The following is a 22,989-nucleotide window of genomic DNA, read 5'->3' as shown; positions in this document are numbered from 1 at the left end:
AACCATAAAGATTCGGTCACTTTTTCTAAATTACTTAGAAAAATATATCTACACACTTGATTGTTAAATATATCTTATAACTATAAAATATTTAGACTCAAATAAATGAAAATGTTATTTTGAATAATGATTACATGGTCTAGTAGGTAAGACATTAACAGTAGTTCCTATGTAAGATCACTATCTTATCTTTTTCTTTTTATAAACATTGCTTCTCAATCATTCTTAATAAAGAAAGTAAACAAAGACAAATTCTCAATTTTCAAGTAACAATAACGTAACAACGATGCTGATATTTCATAAGCATATATACATTTACAAGTAACAATGAGCCAATACTAAAGAACTTGTAGAACCATTAGGTTTAATAGACCTCATCCATGTAATATTGAAGTATATTTCTTTCAATATAATAGCAATAGATAATTTATATTTCAAGTGACTTTAATCATAAACATCTTTAAAATATGCATTATGATTTCTTTTTAAGAAAACAAAATGAGAAGAAAATATTAAAAACATGTTGGGTTTGACTCAATCTGATTGGATCCTATTAAAACCTCCCGGATCTCCAAAAGAACAACAAATCATGTATATATATTGGTGATGAGGATCATGGAAAGAAGAAAAAAAGAAATCTGGAATTTCATATGAAGCACATTTAGGGCACCAAGAATTAAAAATTTGAAATTATTTTGAGTCTTCATGTCATTATAGTAGGTTTTAGTAGTTAAAGATATTATGGTAATTTCAGTTTTGCTAGACATGGGTTGTAAGGTTGCCCATGGGTTTTATTTTGGGTCAAGTTATTAAATGGGTTATTATATATGGGTTTTATTGTTATTTTGATATTGAAGTAGAATTAGAAGTCATTAAAGTTTCTTCTTAAGATTGAAATAGAATTGGAAGTCATAATTGGTCTAGAATATTAGTAGTTGTTAAATATTTTTAGTTTCTAAATTTGAGTTATAGTCCTGATAGAATTAGGCAAGTCTTTAGCCTATAAATAGATGTGTAATCTTAATGACTCGGGCAGAGTTAATATTATGAAAATTTGAGATTGTGTTTGTGTGATTGGTCTATCCCTTGTGAGGGTGAGGCACTTCTCTCTCTCTCTTCTTCTTCTTCTTCTACTTCTATCCAGCAAGGTTACTGTTTAAGCCACTGTTCACAGTTCTTAGAACAACCACCCAACTGCCCCTAAACACTTGTGTTTTCATTCCCACAATCCTACCCTTTTATAAATCCTTAAACTCCTATTTTTTAAATACTTCTACAGTCATAAAATCCCACCAAATCCAGCCGTGCAAGTCTACTATTGTTGCTGCCAGTATACTTAACTCGGGCTCACTACTTGTAGGAAAGTAATCCCTAGTCGTCCTACATCAGTTTGGTATCAGAGCTTCAAGATCCTACCTTGTTCGTTACCAATCTTTCGATGAAATTTCTTTCTTTATTACAATGTTGAAAAGTATTGAATTAAATTGAAAGTTTGAAGCCTCATTAACAAATTATAGAGCTCCTAAGAAAGATGTTTCGATGTTAAAGAAGGATTTCGCAATAATTAAGGAGGATGTTGTAACAATAAAGAGTGATGTGCATACTATCAACAACTTTCAATGGATTGAGAGCATCTATGGAAGGACTGTTGGCTGCTGTTTTACAGAAGACTAATATCCAGGAGCAAAAGGTTGATAGTGTAAAAGATTTTGAAGAAACTATGAAAGAGGCTAACATTGAGGATATTGAAGAAACAAAGACAAAAATTAATTTGCTTACTAAAGAAAGCATGAAAGATTGTCATGATCAAGGTTCGAAAGCCAAGGAAGTCAAAGAAAATGAGGTGAATGCAACTAAACATTTTGCTCTTCACAAGAAAAATGAAATTCACATTGAGTTTAGGGGTGTGCATGGAACCGCACTACCCTATCCAACTGAACGGCCCGCCCAATCCAAAGGTCACGTGGACAGTTTTGCATACAGTTACGGTCGGCTGTGGACTAAATAATATAGATTTTACGGATTATGGTTCGGTCATCAAATTTGTGCTTATCGAAATCGTATAACCCGATCCAAACCGCTATATATACATAAAATATTACAAATGTTTGGATTCCCAATGTAATCTCTCACGCTGAGATTTTCTCACCTAACTCTATCATTAACAATAAAAAGTCACACAACTTCCCAAGAGTTGAAAACTCTGCAGAACCAAAAAAACAAAACTATTTCCTCTCTCTCTCTCTCTCTCTCTCTCTCTCTCTCTCTCTCTCTCTCTCTCTTCTCCCTCTCTCTCTGTCTCCAAAACCAAAAAAATGGTTCCTTTTCCATCTCTTTCTCTCTCTGCAAAACCAAAAGATGACTTCTTCTCTCTCTCTCTCCTTTTCAGCGGAAGTGAAGTCACGCAACACAACTTCCAAAACATGAGAGAACAGAACCAGACCTGTTCTTCTCTCTAAATCGAGTTCAACAATCCCGAATCTCGCACTAACAAGAACACAAGGTATGTTGTGGTTCTATATTACTCTAGTACTGTTTGATTTTTAGTTTTTAATTCTAGATTAGTTTTTAATTTCGGTCTAAAAATTGATTTTTAGTTTTTTACTCCAGTACTCAATATTTTCTTTATTTTTCTTTTTTGATTTTTCGATTTACGACTTTCAAATCAAAATAATTTGTTGATGTTTGATTTAGGCTTTTCAAAGTCATTTAACATTATTTTTTGGATTTATATGAGTGTAATTCCATTTAACTTATTTTTTAGGTACTAGATAATGGATCCACCTCTCAGTGATGCTCCTCCTGTTGATGCAAATATTGTTGCTCCTGTTGTTGAAACTCGGCCACAACCATCAACTGAGCCCAAAATATAACATGCCCAACCCATCTGATCCGACCACAACTGATCCGATTAAACGAGTATGCTGTGCGGTCGATTTCGACTGTTTTGTGGTTCGAAAATGGTTCCAATAAACTCAAACCGATCATATTCGGATGAATAACGGTTTATGGATGAATCCGACCCGTGCACACCCTTAATTGAGTTTATTATTATTCCTAATAAATTTGATGTGGTCAATGGAGTGATGACAACATTGAACTTTTTGATTTTCTCATCATTCATTCAAAACAATCAATTTGAATGGTTGCAAGTGCAAGAATCCATATTCCTTATACTTCAACATTATAAAACTCGAGGTCGAGTTTTTTCGAATGCAAGGAAGAATGATGAAAATCATGGAAAGAAGAAAAAGAGCAAATTTGAAATTTCACATGAAGTACATTTAGGATATCAAGATTTAAAAATTTGGAATTATTTTGAGTCTTCATGTCATTGTAGTAGGTTTTAATAGTTAAGGATATTATGGTAATTTCAGTTTTGTTGGACATGGGCTGTAAGGTTGCCCATGCATTTTATTTTGGGTCAAATTATTAAATGGGTTATTACATATGAATTTTATTATGTGTAAAATAATCTTAGTGGTCAAAAATTCAAGTTTCCTATTTTGATATTGAAGTAGAATTAGAAGTCATTAAAGTTTCCTATTATGATTGAAGTAGAATTGGAAGTCATAGTTGGTCTAAAATATTAGTAGTTGCTATATATTTTTAGTTTCTAAATTTGAGTTATAGTCCTTATAGAATTAGGAGAGCCTTTAGCCTTTAAATAAATGTGTAATCTCAATGATTCAGGCAAAGTTGATATTTTGAAAATTTGAGATTGTATTTGTGTGATTGGCCTATCCCTTGTGAGGGTGAAGCACTTCTCTCTTTCTCTTTCTTCTTCTTCTTCTTCTTCTTCTATCCAGCAAGGTTACTGTTCACGTCACTATTCACAGTACTTACAACAACCACCCAACTACCCAACTGCCCTTAAACACTTGTGTTTTCATTCCTAAAACCCAAGCCTTTTACAAACCCTTGAACTCCCATTTTTTAAATACATTTGCAGTCATAAAATCTCACCAAATCCAATCCTACAAGTCTATTGTTGCTGCTACCAGTATACTTAACCCGGCCTCACTAATTGTGGGAAAGTAATCCCTACTCGTCCTACATCAATTGGTTATTTTCGTACTAAACACTATTACAAGTTGTATTATGTCATTCTAATTAAAAAAAGAGAGAAAAAAAGAATCGAAATATGTCGGATATGATAGTTTCAAGAATTGCATGAATCGTAAAAAGTGAATCGAATCGTGAATCGATTGTGAATCGTGCGATTCACTAGAGATCACTTCCAAAATAGATTCACCCATAGATTCGTATCTATTTTGCGAAAATTGCAAATCAAATCGTGAATTGTAAGATTCTGATAACAAAGTTCACCATATACATACAAGACTAGGTGGAATTTAGTAATTGTTTTTTTTAGCAACTAATGTTCTGCTAGATTAGAGGAACTTGAAAATTTTATTTAAAAAAAAAAACCCAAAAAAAAAAGATTGGTTAAAAATCTCATCTTTAGTAAACTTTTTTGGATTTTTAAATTATTATTATTATTTTTTTAAACTTTATAGATCCTCCTAAACAAGATGGACCTGAAAAGTTTAAAAACAAAAATTACTAGAGATAGTTTATTAAAATATGTGATTTTTTTAGTTGTGGCCAAACAGAGCCTAAATTGAGAGGTCTATAAGGTCATCAGCGTAGCCATGCATTGTTGTATATAGTGGAGGCTATCCTAAGCACATTTTCTATAATTTTCTTAAATGAAATGCAATATGCTTGGATGAAGTTGAAACAAGTTCATTCACCCAAAATTGAGAACATTATACAATAGTTGACTGCAACGTTTCTGTTGTCTGCAGCAAAGACCAAGGAAATAATAGTAAGGAAGGAAATATTTCAAGTTGAAGGACTTCAAAAGACAAGGAGAAGGCCAAAACACATGATTGAAGAGGCATGATAACTAATCCACTATGATGCAACAAAATATAAGGCCCTAAATAAAGCTAAATAATGGAAAAGGACCCCAATAGCAAACCTTAAATAGTTCAAAGAAATTCTGCTATGTTGTTTTTGTATGTGAATGCATGCATGTATGTTTGTTGAGAGAGAGAGAGAGAGAGAGACGTACAATGTTTCCAAAGACTGTAAGGTTTCGATCCATGGAGGAAAATCTGACTTGTCAAAAGTATTATTGCTTAAATCCCTGCAAGAAATATTTTGGTCAAAGTAGCATGTATTGAACATAATTATGAAAACAAGATGATAGTGGGAAAAAAGCATCAGCTTCGGAAGCAGGAAAAGACGGAATTAACAAGACATCCACTAATGAAATGCTTGAGAATCATGATGCCTTTTTTCCTAAGTCAGCAAGATTGCTAGCACTTACATGTAGTTGAGAGAAATCAAGCCAGTAAGATCAGGCAAAGGGCCAGTGAGTTGATTGTTCGACAAGAACCTGAAAGTGAAAAATCAAAAGGCTCTCATAGTAAAGGCTGTAAAGCTGAAAACCTAATGCAGGATAAGCTAACTTCCTGGAAACGAGTATAGAAGCCTTTTTTTTTAACTAAGCTTAAAATGAAAAATAAAAAAAAATAAAAAAATTTGTCTGCCTCAGCTCAATAAATGTACAAGGTGTTGAAGTTCAATGGGATAGGTCCACCAATGAGTTCCTATCCAGGCAAATGCATTGCCACTACATACTCAAATCAAAAAGTTTAATGGGTATTATTATTCACAGCTAGCATCTTATTATGATTTTAATTGGGTATGTGATATACTCACAATATCTCCAAAGTCCGCACTTGTCCTATCGTTGAAGGAATCTTGCCACTGAGTGTATTATTATCAAAAATCCTGCTCAAATTAATTCACAAGATGATATTGAAATTAGTGCCCAGATTGAGAGAAATGGGATGCCCAGAAATTAAGTCCAACATTCCTCATCATATTTTAAATAAATTGAAAATTAAAAAAAGAGAAGAGAGCACCCTTTCTCTCAACTGTCAAAAGGAAAAATTGAGTGGGACTTGTCATTATATATGAATTCATTCAAATGTATATTTAAAATATTTATTCTCGTAACAAATGTTGTTCTCTTTGTCACCCTGAAAGCTTGTTGCTTATACTTGCCATACAGATAAGCAAACGGCATAAATGCATAACCTGTTGTTCTGTCATTCAAGTGCATACCAGAGACTCATGAATAAATAGCTGATCCAAAGGAACTCACACATGTATCAGAGACATATTTGAATTGAAAAGCTGAGGTGGGATTTCACCAGAGAGCTGATTGCGTCCACAATGACTGAATAGTACAAAGAATCTAAGGTCATTAGTGTATGGAAATAAACAACAAATAGATTTTTAGTTAGCTTAAATACAGAGAGAGAGAGAGAGAGATTAGGCATACAAGTGCTTTGCTTTAACCAGCTTATCCAGACCAGGTGTGTTCCCATTAGAGACAGGGATTGTTCCAGAAAGCTTATTGCCAGTCAGATCCAGCCAATAAAGATTAAAGAGATTACCAATTGAAGGTGGAATTGGTCCACTGAAGCTGTTGGAAGACAGAGACCTGTAGAATACAGAATGAAACAATTGAACTATAGGCCAAGGCGCAAACTGCACAATAAAAGGTAAGCCAAACTAGAACATTCAGTACATGCACAGTTCAGCAGAAAATTTCTGGAATCAAAACATGATGATATGAATTAAAAGATTGGAGTTTCTGATGCAAGATTTAAAGGAACAAAAAATGGTTCCACGCTCAAATTTTTCTCATCTTTTGAAAGCATGAAGGAGTAAGTAGGTTCACCTAGAGAAGTCGGGGGGTGGGAGCATTTGTTCTTGAAAGGTGCAACTATTAGGATTTTATAGGAAGCCCAAATAATACACATGACTGAAATAATTTGTGGAAAGTAATATAACATTTTGCGTTACTATCAAATTATCAATGAAAAATTAAAAGAATGAAAAGAATAGTATTGGCTTACCTTTGAATGAGGTATAGCCATGTATATATAATGAATTAATATTACAAACTAGGAAACAAAATAATTAAGGCACTAAATCCGTGATTTATACAATCATGGATTTTATACAAACTACTATAAATATAATATCCTTATTTCCTAAATTCAACACTCCCCCTAAAGCTGGCGTGAAGACATTCAACAAACATAGCTTAGCAATGGATGACTAGAGCAATGTTGGACCCACAGACTTCGTGAACATATCCGCTAATTGCTCAGAAGAAGAGACAAAGGATGGACTCACAATACTAGTCTGAACCTTTTCTCTAATAAAATGTATATCAACCTCGATGTGCTTGCTATGCTCATGGAGTACCCAATCAGAAGATAACATAATCGTGGATTTGTTGTCACAAAGCAAAGAGGAAGAAGTAGTCTCAAATCCCAACTCTGCCAAAATGGAGTGAAGCCATAGAATTTCACATGTTCCCTGTGTCATAGCCCGATACTCAGACTCTGCAGAGTATCTAGAAACAACTGCTTGCTTCTTACTTTTCTATGATATAAGATGATCACCATAGAAAGTATAAAAGCCAGAAGTGGAACGCCTATCTGTTCTAGGTCCTGCATAATCAGCATTAGTGAAACAAGAGAGCTTGATTAAGAACCAGCTATAAAGAATAATCGCAAACTTGCAAAAGTCTTCAAATACATCAAAATGTGATGAACAACATCAAGATGTTCTGTACAAGGTGCATGCATAAAGTGACTCACAATACTAACTGCAAATGTCAAGTCAAGTCTAGTGTTGGTCAAATAAATGAGATGGCCAACAAAACGCTGATACATGCCCGGGTTCTCCAACAACTCGCCAAACTCTGATGTGAGCTTGATATTAGGTTTACACCTTAACATACCAGTATCCTGAAATAGCAACAACTCGCTAGACTCTAATGTGGGCTTGATATTAGGTTTACACCTTAACATTCTAGTATCCTGAAATAGATCAAAAGTGTACTTCCTTTGGGACAAGGAAATCTCCTACCGTGAACGAGCCACGTCAACCCCCAGAAAATATTTGAGACACCCCAGATCCTTGATATCAAAGCCTAAATCCTTCTTTACTTGACCAATGCCATAATCATCGCCTATGAGAATAATATCATCCATATAAACCAACAAGACTACACACTGACCTGCAAAATTATGACGGATGAAACAAGTATGATCTGAGTAGCACTGAACAAATCCCATGGAGATGATAACAAAACTAAAGCAACCAAACCATGCTTGTGGAGACTATTTCAGGCCATACAAAGACTTGCGTAACTGACAAACTTTTCCCAAATACTCCCCCTCAGCTCGGAATACGGGAGAAAGAGCCATGTAAATCGTCTCAAGAAGATCCCTATGAAGAAACACATTCTTGACATCAAGCTGATGTAGAAGCCAAGAGTGTGATGCTGCAAGAGAGATAAGAAGACGGACAGTAGTAAGCTTGGCGACAGGCACAAAAGTAGCCCTAAAATCCTTACCAGGAAGCTGTGTGAATCCCTTTGCCACCAAACGGGCTTTGTAAGGATCAACAGGGCCATCAACCAGATACTTAATGGTAAACATGCATTTGCAGCCAATAGTGCTCTCCCCAGGGGGTAAAGGTACAAGATTCCAGTGTGATTATGTTCTAAGGTTGCCATCTCAGCTTGCATAGCCACAACTCATTTGGGATTCTGAAGGACCTCTAACACAAAACGAGGAATAGACTCTAACTCAAGCTTGCTAAGGAAAGAGCAATAGGAATCTAAAACTCAGTCATAAGAAGGATACTGGGAAATGGGATCATTAGTACAACTCAAATAACCCCAACAATCTGGAGGATGCTAATCCCAAGGTGGGTTACGATGAGGAGATGGAGGGGTCGTATTTAAAGGAGAAGAGTTACCTGACCCAAAGATCAGAGAGGCGGCAAAGGGTAGCTAAGAGTGAGGGTGACGTGAGTATACTTGCAATAGGGGGGAAGGATGGGGGCGAAGGTAGGGAATGAGGAGGGGAAACAATCTCATCCAAAATAGGAACCAAGCGAACACTGAAAGCAACTGAAGTGGAAGCCTATAAAGGAGGATTAGTACCAAAAGATAGGAGATCCTTACAAAAAGTAACATCCAAAGTGTGGTGGAACTAACCAGACACAGGATTAAAACACCTATACCCTTTGGACATGGAAGAATACCCTAAGAAGGCACAACGAATAGATTTGTCATCTAACTTAGTGCGAGTGAGACTCCGATCTTGAACAAAACAAGTACACCCAAAGACATATGGTAAGAGAGGAAACAAAGTGGTGTTGAGCATAAGGACATGAAACGGAGTAAGACCATGCAACACACGACTAGGTGTCTGATTAATCAGATAGACAGCAGTAAGGACAGCCATATGCCAATACAATTTGGGAACACCCATACCGCGAAGAAGACACCACACAAAAGACATAATACAACGATTTTTACGTTCAACAACACCATTTTGTTTAGGGGTGCGAGGGCACGTAAGTTGTTGAAGAATACTTGTCTGATTAAAATGGGAACAAAATTCATTTTAAATTTATTCTCCACAATTATCAGAATGAATGTTCCTAACAACTGTATGAAATTAAGTCTTTAACTATTTGCAAAAATTGAACAAAAATGGGGAACACATCAGATTTACGGCGAAGCAGATAAACCCAAGTACACTCAGTGTGATCATCAATAAAAGTCACATAATATCTATGACCAGAAATAGCATCGATAGGAGAAGGGCCCCAAACATCAAAATGTACAAAATCAAAAACACTAGGGGCACGTATCATGTGAGTTATATAACTAGTACGGTTATGTTTAGATAACTCACAAACTACACAATAAAACTTAAAATCTCCGCAAGTTTTATTTAATAAGGGAAAAAATTGACATAAATATTGAAAATTGACATGATCCATACAGGCGTATCATAATTCTAAAGTTTGAACTGAAAAAACACAAGATATGGAAGTAGGCAAAACAGACGCCTGAAGACTAGCTCAAGTAGATAAAGAAGGTTGGTCTGGTGGATCCCCAAAGTAGTAAAACCCATCACGCTCATAACCCCTGCCAAAAATCCTCTTCGAACTCAGGTCTTGTAAAAGACAAGAAGAGGGTAAGAATATGATAGCACAATTAAAAGTTTTGGCAAGCCAACTAACAGATAAAAGATCATAAGAAAAATTAGGAACATGTAAAACAGAAAATAGAGTAATATCAGAAGATAAAAACATAATACCCTTATGACGTATAGAGGATGAAGAACCATCAACAAAACAAACACATTGGGTGGAAGTAGTAGGGACTGGAGAGGAAAGAAAGGAAAACTCACCTATCATATGATCATTAGTCCCAAATTCTAGAACCCATGAGGGACTAGTAAACCGAACATGGAAAGCAATAGAAGTATCTGTGGCAAGGGTGGTAGCAGAGGAAGATTATGGGCCAGAAGAACGAGCAGTGAGAGATCCAAGCTGCTCCTGAAGTTGACCAATTTGAGTCTACAACTACTGTAAATGAGGGACACAAGGAGAGGCAGGAATAGGAGTGGTCTCCACTAGAGCAGCAGTGCGAGGAGCGTCAGTGCCTCGGGTGCGAGAGAATCGTTGCCTCAACTCAGGATAAAGTTTGAAACAACGAACCTTAACATGGCTAGGAGCACCACAATGATGACAAACAACTAAACCACTAGACCCCTTAGAACTAGAATTTGCAGCAAGAGCCATCTGATCAAATAAAATTGGAGCTATCAGAGGATGGCTAGGCTGAACCAATCGCCAACGACACCCATCATTGTCAATGGTGGCAAAGGCCTCATAGAAAGATGACATGGGTGATGTGTTTAAAATTTGAATTCAAAGATATTCAAATTCAGAATTTAAACCTATCAGAAACTGGTAAGTGTGCTGTCGGGCAAGTTGCTTGGACACAAGAGAGGCCGTGCTCGTCAATAACTCAGTTAAGAGCTCAAACTGAGCCAATTCTTCCCAACTAGCCTGAAGATATCCGAAATACTCCGCTACAGAGAGAGCCAAAGTAGACTAAGAGGCATGAGCAATATCCTGATAAAGCTCAAAGATGTGAACATCATTATGAGCATGAACATACATCTGTGACAAGGCGTGCCATAGACTCGAAACAACGTCAACATGTGATCAAGATTTTGAAAAGCGGTTGCGGTTACCATAACGGTAACGGTGGCAGTGGCGGTGGAGCGGTTGCGGGGTATAAGGCCGCAGCGTAACGGTTGCGATTACCGGAACTGTGAATTTTTTTTATTTTTCGCACAATTTGCAAAAAACTTACCGATACGCATATTTTTTTTTTAGAATCATATTTATTGGGGTCTACCGGACAAAATCATATTTTTTAGAATCCTATTGGGGTTTACCGATATGCAAAAAACTTCACAATATGCAGTTACCGAACAAAATCATATATGTTTTTTTTAGAATTATAAAATGCAACCACTATTTATACATTTGGAGTTTACATGCTAATGCAATCAAATAAAAATTAAAAAATAAATTATAAGAATTTTTTTTGAGGTATTATTTTTTTTTTAAAAGATATTTTTAAAATAAAATTGGGCCTTAACATTGTTGTCACAACACATTACAATAACAAAATAAAAAATATTTATAATTAAATATTAAATGAAATTATTATTAAAAAAATGCAACTACTATTTATACATCTGGAGCTTACATGCTAATGTAATCAGATAAAAATTAAAAAATAAATTATAAAGAATTTTTTTTGAGGAATTGATTTTTTTTTTCTTTTAAAAAGATTTTTTTTTTTTTAAAAAAAAAAATTGTGCCTTCGACATTGTTGTCACAGCACATTACAATAACAAAATAAAAAATATTTATAGTTAAATATTAAATGAAATAATTATAAAAAAAAATGCAAACACTATTTATACATTTGGAATTTACATGCTAATATAATCATATAAAAATTAAAAAAAAAATTATAAAGAAAAAAAATTCATACATAGTTGTTTTTTGGGGTTCAATCAGTTGAATATTTGTTATCTTTTTGAATAACCTGCAAGAAAAAAAAAAATTCAATAAAAACTGATATATATATAATGTATTAATATAATTATAGGTCTTATGATTTTTAGATATTATTTAAAAAAAAAAAAATCAATCACTAATTATATATAAAATGCTAAAAGTAAGTGCATAGCTCTATATATATATATATATATTTAAATTAAAATTACTAAAGATATCATCATAAAATTTTTAGACTTTATACCAGCCAGAGATCATTGTTAAAAAAAAAAAAAAAATACAAAAACAAAAACAAAAACAAAATCAAAATGCCAGTTGGAGACCACCCAAGAAAAACAATTGATTATATATGTTCCCAAGGGTTCTGAAGCTATAGCCGGAGAGGCAGCCAAACAAACAAAATAAAAAAATAATTAAAAAAAAAAAAAGACAACAGATCAAATGTTCTTCGTCTTCCACACAGAGTCACTTACAGGTTTCACAAATGTTCTTCGTCTTCAACACAGAGGCAGCCTTGAATATTCATCTCCTTCTTCATCCTCAACACAGGTTCATCTCTTCCCTCTTCCCTCTTCTCTTGTCTTCATCTTCCCATGAACCACTCTTTTTAAAGATGGTTGAAAATTTGTAAACCTAAATATTTGAATCAATTGCAGTTGCAGAGTATCTAAAGATCTCAAAATTTGTGGATGTATTCTGAATATTATGAAATCTCACCTCAAAGTTTTTTACGGGCTGAAAAGAGGAAAGACAAAATCTGTTCAATCATAATAAAGGTATGTACAACAGCATCCATAGTTTTTTAGCCTTTTCTTTTGCTTTTTATTGAAAAGAATCAACTAAAAAAAGAATGTAACGGTGCATAATGGGCCGTTACGGCCGCCGATACACCTGTGAATCTCAATCACAGAGCAAAATCGGGGGTAACGCGTGGTGCCTACCGCCACAACTGTTACGTAACAGCCGCAACCATTACATAACACCGCATTTTGAAACCTTGCATGTGATAAATCATATCCTTCATGCAGTTGAACATCCATCCCAAGATAGAACAATTATCAATATCTCCGTGGCCATATGTAGGGTTTGTTTGTCTCATCTGGTTGGGTAATAATAGATAAAAGCCAATAAGCCTTCTCTTTTCCCCCTAAATAGCGTTTAAGAGAACGGCTTCATGCAGTAAACTTTTTTCTATTCAACACCACACTCGTAATATGATGAACAAGAGTGTTATGAGAAAGAGAAAAATCATAACTAACTAGAATGGATTTTGTGGGTACCTCAGAAAAGATGACAGTAGGTGGCTTAGTCATGGTGGAATGATAAAGGCTGCACAACACACAGCAACACAATCCGAATAAAAACTCAAGAAGCTGAAAAACTCAACAGCTTATCCAAATAAATGTTACCGAACAACCCGGTAGCCCGATGAATCAAGAGAACAGAAGAAGGTGCTTCACAACAAACCGAGACAGGAAAAGGAGAACCCGGATCACCCTAGAAGGGTTGCCAAAGCACTCAGGACCAGGGAAAGACCAGGTTGAGAGCTACTAAAGCCTTGGTAGGGGTGATGGAGACTTGCCAAGGGGAAAACAGTGGTGGGGAGGGGCTGTTGGGTGGTCTAGAAGAGGTGGGTAGGCTGTCAGAGGCTTGGGGAGAGGAAAGGAGGCTGTCGATGGTGCTAGGTGGTGCTGGGCAGTGCCGACAGAGGTGAGGGAAAGGCTAGGGTTTCTGTTCTTTGGCTCTGATACCAAAAAGAATGAAAAGAATGGTATTGGCTTACCTTTGAATGGGGTAGAGCCATGTATATATAATGAATTAATATTACAAACAAGGAAACAAAATAATTAAGGCACTAAATCTGTGATTTATACAATCACGGATTTTATACAAACTACTATAAATATAATATCCTTATTTCCTAAATTCAACAAAATTTTGTAAAGGAAATATTTAAGATCAAATTATGGAAAGAGCAGTCAATCATTGTGTCAAAAGTATGTGAAAGGTTGTAGTTAATGTCCATCTCATTTTACTGATCATGTCGATCACTTAACAGCATTGTTGTTAAATCATGAATCGAATCGTGAATTGTATGATTCGCTTTATTTAGCATAATATATAATTTTAGATACGCATATATACATATAAAAAAACACATATAGTGTTTAAAATGAAATAAATATCAATATAACTAAATAGTATATATGTATATACATGTAAAATCACATATATCAATATAATTAGTTGATCTCTTTTATTATTTTGTGAAAATGATGCCGTTTCATGCATTATGCAAGCAAAACTGAATCGCTTGAATAGCAGTGAATCACAACTGAATCGTAAAATTCACTCAATTTAAGGATCAACTACACGAATCAAATAGTGAATTGTAAAATTCTAACAACCATGGACTAAATAATTTATCTGACAACTTGAACTTATACCAAGTTAATTTAGATTTCTGTCATTTCATCATTATGTCAGAGAATGGAATCATGTCACAAGGAATGTGAACCTAATAATGGCTGATACTTCCATATTAAGCTTTCGCATATATTGATTCTCATAGTAAACAAAAATAACAAAGTCCAAATTCTTACAAAACTCTCAGCTGCTGCAGAGATCCTATTGTCTCTGGAATTGGACCACTGAAACTGCAACTAACCAGCATTCTGAGATGCAAGTAGAAGTAATTGTTTTGTAACGGGGTACTGACCTTAGTAATCAACAGATTCAACATAGTATAACAATAATCAAAAAATTTCTTACAGGTTTGATAACTTTGTCAAATTTCCAATTGATCGAGGAAGAGATCCTGTCAAACCTTTGTTGTCTGATAGATCCCTATATGCACAAGCTGATAGTCAGAAGTAACTTTTAACAATTCTTATGTAGAAGTAGCAGTAAAGAGGAGAATAAACAAAGACAATTCCAAACAGTTATTATTAATAAAGTAGAGAACACTGTCTAGGTAGCATTTTATACCACATCAATCAGGCATTTAAGTGAAATATGAACCGTGACACCAATCTAGTGAGTGTCATGAAGCATTTGTGTGTGTGCGCGCGTGCGAGAGAGAGAGAGAGAGAGTAGGCATTACAACAAAGCAAGAAGACAAATAATTACCATGTTATTATCCGTGGTGCCATATCCTACATATATTATGTTGTGATATTCTTCTTGTAATACAAAATAATTTAGGTCCTAACAAACATTTGCGAAGACCTGAAGATGGATTCCATTGTGGGCAAGAAGCTCCTAAAGAATGAAAATGAAATATTGGGGGTCATTCGTTAACGTTGTCATTTTCCTGTTTTCTGTTTGCAAATTTTTTCTTTTTTTTTTTTTTTTTTTGGGTAACAAACAAAAACTAAAAACTTGTTTGGTATACAAAAATGTTTTGAAAACAAATAAAAACAAAATAGAGAAACTGTTTGGTGAGTTGCTGGAGGTAGTGGCCCATGGTGGAGGGTGGATGGATGTGGTGACTGGTGGTGGGGGGGTGGCCGGGCTTGAAGGCTGGAATGTGGCCAAAGGTGTCAGGGTGGCTAGAGGGCCACCGAAAGGCTGCTGGAGGTCACGGTGGTGATTGGGTGGTCACTGTAGAGTCACCGAAAGGTTGCTGGAGCTCTCTGGCTGCAAGCCGGCTAGCGGTGGGTGGGGGGCCCGAAGTGCTGTCACTGTCGAGTCACCAAAAGGTTGCTGGAGCTCTCTGGCAGCAAGCTGCTAGGTAGGTGGTGGCCCGAAGTGGTGGGGGAGAAAAAAGAAAATGAAAACTTGTTTTGAAAATAAGTGAAAAGTCCGTTTTTCTGTTTCCAAACATTTTGGAATCAGTTCCATTTTTTTGAAAACAAAAACCATATACCAAACAAGTTTTTGTTTTGAGTTTCCAAAAAAAATGAAAACAAAAGCAGAAAATAGGAAACAAAAGAGTTAAAAAACGACCATAGTAGTCCACTGCTCAGTATGTATTAGATAGAGCCTACAAGGAGCACTGTTCAATGATAAAGAGCAAGGGGCAATTTCCCATTAGCGTCTCACACAGCCAAGGATATTTAAGCTCAAAACTCCTTCAAGAATGAAGGCTTGTGAAATTTGAATAACCAAGGAAGCACAGCAGTCCCAAATGAATAACACTAATTGAATGATTCTCCGTAAGTTAATTGGAATTGGATCTATTTACGAGAGAATAGGGATAATGAAAATAGAAGACCTACAAAGTCTGTAATTCAGACAACCCTTGAATGTCTCCGGACAGCTGACCAGTCAATCCCACACTGGCTAATGTTCTGGAAGTAAAACTTATAGTTAACCTCTTAATTCTCAAAAAGTAGAATAAGCAACTCTCCGTAAGCATTAAAGGTAAAACACAATAGGGACTTACATAGATGTCACACGTGAATTGGTGCAATGAATTCCATCCCAACTGTTGCCACATGGATCTGACGCAACCCAATTGAGTGGTGTGTTCTTCCAGATTACTTTGAGAGCGTTCAGAGCAGCAACTGCATCGGACATAAACTGAAATTTTTATGAGGATTAAGGAAATCAATGCATGGAACATGAGAACCCAACAGTGGCCAGTAACCCAAAAACAAAAGGATGAGCTGAAAGTACTTGTCTTCTCATATTTTGTTTGACTAAGTACTTTCTAGTTCAAAGTACTATCTTGGCTATTTCTGAATAATCAAGACCATTTGATACTTCAAATCTTGCTTCTGAGTGACCACAAAACAGTATGCGACTGAGAACTTGTTGCTAAACTAGATAAAGATGGTAGTTGATAAATAAAAATAAAAATAAAAATCACTTTGGAAAGCAGTTAACGCGTAGCAGATATGCAACTATGTATTCTAGAGATTTGATCTACAACTTTGTATTGTGGAAATTTTTCCTAGGATGTACAAAGTTCTAGTCTTTCTTCACCTTTTATCAGCAATCAACTCAAGTGTAAGTAAGGTATGGTGTGAAGAGAAAGAAACTAGAAAGAGGTCTAGCATATGCCATCATTAATTCAGTGCGGGAATTATTTGTGTTTCTGGAGGATGCATTATCTAACAAGCAGGTCTGTATTCTTGTTTGTATTAATCAAGACACAAAAAAACTAAGAACATATGTAACTAGTGTAGTGACATCAATAAACTAAAAACTTGGACACAAGAATTGAACTTACAGTCCAGATTATTCATCTGCGCTGCTACTAGTAAAATTTGGACGGAAATAACCAGCAAACATACTTGAATTCTTGATCCCATTATTCAAGAAAGAACATGAACCACTTCGAAACCACTCTTCTTTCATTCAATTCTGTTGTTCATTATTAGAACTCTTCAAGAGAGTTTTTTCCATGATACCCATATACTCTCATCATACAAATTCAACATGCACATGGCTACAATACAATAGCACGTCACTCATCCTCAAATTTCCAACTAAATATATCTGATATATCCCAAAAACACTATGAGAGCTGACCTATACACCATGACCTATTTTTTACCATATAGAAAAAAATAAAAGGACACAAAGAGCCAGGTGGGCTTATTGGTTTAATTTTGGAGCCAACAACATTAACTAATTTTAAATATCAACATTTAGTCAGAGGAATAAACTAGTCTTGGTAGGCTTTCAAGATATGAGTCTTTTTCAAGAAGATAAAAGATTTAAGGTCTTGTCTGCAATTCAATGGGCCATGCATGCACAAGTTGATTTTTTATTAGATTAGTCATTAAGCCCTTCTTTCAAGGAATTTATTTCCGTGGAATTATTTTCCTCGTGGGTCATTTTCCTTGAAGCATTCAAACAAGTTGCCAACTGTACATTCTGGTAATCACAACATGCTAAAGACATTTTAGGGGATCGTAAATGTAAAGTGAGTTAGTAAATGAGAGGTGAATTGTGTATATCAAGATAGTTATAAGACATAATATATCTCTTAGACCATATATTATATACCAATTTGCGTCTTTTTTCATATTCATTATATTTGGATACTTCAATTCTTCTTCTTGAACACATTTTGTACTCTTACTTACATTAGCTTTTTGTATTGATTACATACTCCAGTAATTTTCTTTTTGACTGATAAGAAGCCCCAACCTTTGGCCTCTTTGCCAATATGACACAAAATTCCACTAGCTACGTGGTCTGTAGTTTCAATGACATCTCAGTAACCATAAAGGTGCATACCTTCTCAGTAACAATAAATGTGCAGCTTCAAATTTATCACCTTCTCACCAAATGTAATTAAGAAATTTTAATTAGCTTCAAAGCTATTCTCCCTTATAAAGGTGTTTCAATGAATGTACACATTCTGCAACTTCTCTCCCAAAACAACATAGAAGACACAACACAATAATTTAGCATCACATTCAGGATTACATTGGTTAGCTCCATTCTCTTTTTCCATGATCAATCCAGTTCTCAAATAATTGCAGCACAACATTGATAAGTAAAGAAGAATCACAACAAACATTTTAGTAGTACTACTCACCTAGAATAACTACCCCAAAAGTGAAATGTGCTAACAAGATTTACTCTCGGTGTGACCCACACCACTCCAAGTTTGAATCTACATCATACACTTTATTTTCTCCATATTCTTTTGGCTGCGTAGATTTTCCACAAAGCTTTAGGCTATATTTGAATCATGAATCTGGATAGGAATTTGCGTAGGGAAAGTAAATGGAGAGAAAATTATGAATGAAATATAAACTAATTTTATTGGGATAATTTCATACTTCATCTCCCCATACCCATCCATACCCTTCTTGCAGGCTCTAACCGAGCAGACACGGATGATCTAAACAGTCTACTTCATAGGCCTTGCAAAAAAGACTATCCATGCAAAAAAATCAGCTTTATCAGACAACTATAAATACGGGAACAATCGCTTTTTGTTTTATAAAATGGATGGTTTAAGTTTACAATCATATTTGTCATTCATTTTATAAAACAAAACGTGATTTGTTCTTGTGTTTAAATTAATTTTTTGCATGGATGTCCTTTGCAGGACCTACAAGGCAGACGGTTCAGAACACACATGGGTATGAATTTGAGCCCACAAAAGGGATATAGATGAGTACGGAGATATGAAGTATGGAGGGGAGATCATCTCAATTTTATTTCACATTTCCCTCCCCTTTTCTTTCCCATCTGCAAATCACTACTAAATTCGTGATCAAACACAGTATTAAAAGCCCACTAAATAAACTTCTTGATTTGGGATGAACTATGCAATATACATTCCAATAAAGATTCAATGATCCAACCAAGAAAACCCAGCAATTGCAAGAATTGCTGTATGTGAAACAGGGGTAAACAAATAAATATAGAAACATGGCCATATAAAAAGGCTGCATCCAAATGTTCATAAACCCTAATTGGGAGAAACTATAATTAAGAAGAGCACACTATCATCCTTTTGTCCCGCTGTAGGGTTTTACAATGAAAAAAATTCAAAGACCCATTTACAAAATATCTGACTTTAGGACAAAACAAGTAAAGTATACATATCTGCATGATCAATCTGAACAAATAGAGATTGAAACAGACCTTGGAAACCTGAGAGTGACACCTCCAAGACTGACGAAGCTGAACCACATACTTACCTAATCATATTAAAGACAACCAGACAGCTACCTGCCTGTGTTCGTTTGCTCCCGAGTAATGCTAGGCATATTTCATGATACATATTACATAGTATTATTCTTTGTTCCTTGGCTACACATCGGCCATTGGCCCGCCCAACCCGGTCCCCCTTCTTCTTTTTTTTTTTTTTTTTTTTTTTGTAGTTTGAAAAAGTTAATTTAGTTCATAAAGTGGGATTGAATCAATATTTTCAACTTGAAATATTAATAAGTTGTATTTAAAATTTATACATTTAACTCATCTCAGCTTAAGTCAACCTGCTATTAAATTAATTACTTATTTATTTATTTATTTAGAACATGTTAAAATATATTTTTTTTGTTAGGATCTAAATTTTATTTTTGTTGATTTTATTAAAACTCACATTTGTGATGATGTGTAATTAAATTTATTTAAGAAATCTTTCAATTTATAATGACATTGATATCAATATATTTATTTACGAAGTATAATGTATGATTGAATTTAATTATGAAATAATTTAGTTTTTTTTTTAACATATAACCTGGTGGGATGGACTTGGGATTTATAATTATTTTTTGGACCAAGCAAATATAGAGGCCCGATGTTAGAGCCGGCCCAGGCTTGGACAGACACAATGTCTCGTATTATATAGCATCGGCCCAATCTGACTCGACCCGCCCGACCCGAATTCACGTCTGTCCACCTCTAACCTGTTGCTATCACCCCTTGTCACAGGCAGACTCACACTTTAAATATTTTTATTTATATTTCCCGGTCGTTTGGAAATAAGATTTTTTTAGTGACTTTTTGATTTTTTTGGGCTAAAATATGACTTGAAAAAAAATATATATTTAGAATGATTTTTCAATTTTTTTTATGAAAATATATGTAAAAAGTATAGTGAATCGAAAAGAACCTTTGATTATCTTTGTATTTATTGATTTTTTGACCTTTTTAGTGATTTTTTGCCTTTTAGATTATTTTATAAAGTTCCCAAACGGCCCTATATTTATGTTTGTAAGTATTATTATTATTATTATTATTATTATTATTATTTTGAATAAATTACACTAAACTCCCTTAAGGTTTAAAGATGTTAGGTTTTTTGTGATTAACAATCCTGTTGAATAAAATTCCTTTCAAATGTTGCCTTTACTCTTTTGTTTCTGTGAAGTGTTTAGATGGAAATCCAGCCCAATTTGTGTTTGAGTAGAGGCGTTTGTTCTAAAGGAAAAGTGTGCTTGAACAGAAGAGTTTTTGAGCTAGTCAAACTTCATGGACTGCTCGAGCGGTCAAGTGTGCGCTCGAGCACTGCATTGTAGCATCTAGTATCTCACTCAGAGCTCTGAGATACTGAGGGTTTTGTTTTACCACTTGAACTGTAAGTCTTGCACTTGAGCGAAATGATAGGTGGAAGTTTGTTAACTCCACCTTTTAGATACACCGTTCGAGTGATCATTCTTGCACTCAAGCAGTTTTCGCGACTTTACATCTTTTAAACTGCCTTAGTTGCATTTTTGAGAGCCAACCTTTCTAGAATTCTCATAGAGGAGATTAGCCAAAGTGTCCTATATTGGAGGGAGTTTACCTTGATGAATTGAGTGTGATCAATAGATCAACGGACTTTATATTGACAATCATTAAGGGGTTTTCTTTCATTCAAATCATTCAAAATAGAGATGTTCATCGGTGGATTCTAGAAAATTTAAGCCTGAAACTTTGGTGGATTCTAGCGTGACTTATTATCGTAGATTCGACATCAACATTGTGGATTCAACGTTGATGGAAGAGGCACAACGGGTTTGGTTAAATTTGGGCATGGATTTGCTAGATAATTGAGAGTTCTCATGTGCAATTCCATTGTTTTCTTAGTGGATTATTTTGTGGCTTTAACCCGTGATTTTTTTATCACAACTGAAAGTGGGTCAATTGTATGGGAGTGACTGATTTTAATTGGTGTCAAATTGTGTTATAAGTATTTTTAGTATGAATAATTCGCTAGTACTTTGTATTAATCAAAATGTAATTTTTGTTTGAAAGACTCTATAAATATTAAACATTAATCTAATTTTTTTATTTAAAAAAATTAAATGTTAAAAAATATACATATAAAAATTTTAGTCCGTCTAAATATTTAAAATTTTGAAATTTAAGAATCTTAATATAAAAAGTTAAAAAGAAATTAGCCATATCTAACTTATTATACTTAACCCATATATAATTTCAAATTTAAAAATTTTAAGAGAAAATTTCAAATGTAAATTTAGTCTTGTATAATTTTAAAATTTAAAAATATTTACTTCATTCTTTTTTTGAAAATTTAAAAATACATATGGCATCTAAAAAATTATCAAAATATTTACGACACATTTATTAATTAAAAAAATTCACATGGCACATGTAAAAATAAATAAAATAAAAACATGAGTAATGCATATTTTTATGTCACGTCCAAAAATACATGCGAAAGATAACCATCAATGTAGGACAATAAATTATTATAGTCGACTCTTTCAAATTTACACAAACAAATAATCTTACATTTTTGTGCTGAAAATAAGGAAAGAGAGGGAGAGATATTGCAAATGGTTAGGAAGAGAAAATAGAGAGAAAAAAAAAATAGGAAAAAAAGGAAAGAGAGGAAGATGTTAAGAAAGTGCTGAAAGTTCTTTGTGCGGAAAATTTAATTTCGGTCAAGTAAATCCAACCGTTAATTTCATAGAATGGTTGATTTGGACCATTCTAACCAAATATGAGAGATAGACATTTTTTAAAACAAAATTGTTTTATTATATAGATTAAAAAAGAAATTTATCATGGCACATGCAAAAAAATAAATAAATACATGTGCAATGTATATTTCATGTCGCGTCCAAAAATACATGCGAAAAATAACAATCATTATAGGACAATAAATTATTATAGTCAACTCTTTCAACTTTACACAAACAAAGAATTTTATATTTTTGTGCAGAAAATAAGGAAAGAGAGGGAGAGAGATTGCAAATGGTTAGAAAGAGAAAATAAAGAAAAAAAATAGGGCAAATTACAAAAAAAAAAAAAAGTTTGGGCTAGGGGTGCAACTCAGGTAGGTTCGGTCGAGTTGGAAGGTTTTCCAAGCCCAACCCCAATTGTGCTGAGACCTACCTAAGCCTGAATTGCAACCCGTGATTGTCTGCCCAAGCCCGACCCGAGTTAAACCCGAATTACCCGAGTTGCCCAAATTGCCCGAATTGTAAATGAATTTCAATTTTTTTTTTTTGCAACTACATTAGTAAATTATTAAATTTTGACTTTGTTTACATTTTTTTTTTTTATAGAAAATCATTAATACCATTAAAACAAATAATTTATATAATGTAAGAGAGA

At 34.4% G+C, this 22,989-nt stretch overlaps 1 protein-coding gene and 1 long non-coding RNA gene across 51 annotated transcripts in view; one reads left to right on the top strand and one right to left on the bottom strand.

The window, feature by feature from the left end:
- LOC114272984 (leucine-rich repeat receptor protein kinase HPCA1) overlaps nt 1-19,766 on the bottom strand; it is a 46,506-nt gene extending 26,740 nt beyond the window's left edge. For 5 of the 50 annotated variants that reach the window (XM_082868552.1, XM_082868553.1, XM_082868602.1 and 2 more), the window contains exons 1-11: nt 17,180-17,404; nt 16,391-16,511; nt 16,224-16,295; nt 14,776-14,850; nt 14,607-14,678; nt 11,978-12,031; nt 6,362-6,523; nt 6,182-6,256; nt 5,734-5,805; nt 5,339-5,407; nt 5,081-5,155 (exon numbers count right to left, since the gene is read on the bottom strand). In XM_082868552.1, the coding sequence (XP_082724678.1) occupies nt 5,081-5,155; nt 5,339-5,407; nt 5,734-5,805; nt 6,182-6,256; nt 6,362-6,523; nt 11,978-12,031; nt 14,607-14,678; nt 14,776-14,850; nt 16,224-16,295; nt 16,391-16,511; nt 17,180-17,261 (929 nt within the window). In that variant the 5' untranslated portion in view covers nt 17,262-17,404. Of the gene's footprint in view, nt 1-5,080; nt 5,156-5,338; nt 5,408-5,733; nt 5,806-6,181; nt 6,257-6,361; nt 6,524-11,977; nt 12,032-14,606; nt 14,679-14,775; nt 14,864-16,223; nt 16,296-16,390; nt 16,528-17,179; nt 17,456-18,499; nt 18,662-19,560 lie in introns of those variants that run through there. The other 45 variants (XM_082868591.1, XM_082868596.1, XM_082868600.1 and 42 more) reach the window with 33 other exon arrangements.
- Nucleotides 2,111-3,530, top strand: LOC114272989 (uncharacterized). The gene is made up of 2 exons (XR_003632905.2): nt 2,111-2,503; nt 2,765-3,530. It is a non-coding gene; the product is annotated as an uncharacterized LOC114272989 (long non-coding RNA).
- Nucleotides 19,767-22,989: the final 3,223 nt, after the last annotated feature.

This window comes from Camellia sinensis, chromosome 5 (assembly GCF_055761805.1).
Source record: "Camellia sinensis isolate YWXY chromosome 5, ASM5576180v1, whole genome shotgun sequence".
Lineage (NCBI taxonomy): Eukaryota > Viridiplantae > Streptophyta > Magnoliopsida > Ericales > Theaceae > Camellia > Camellia sinensis.
The sequence above is the reverse complement of the archived record's forward strand: the minus strand, read 5'-3'. Positions and strand labels throughout refer to the sequence as shown.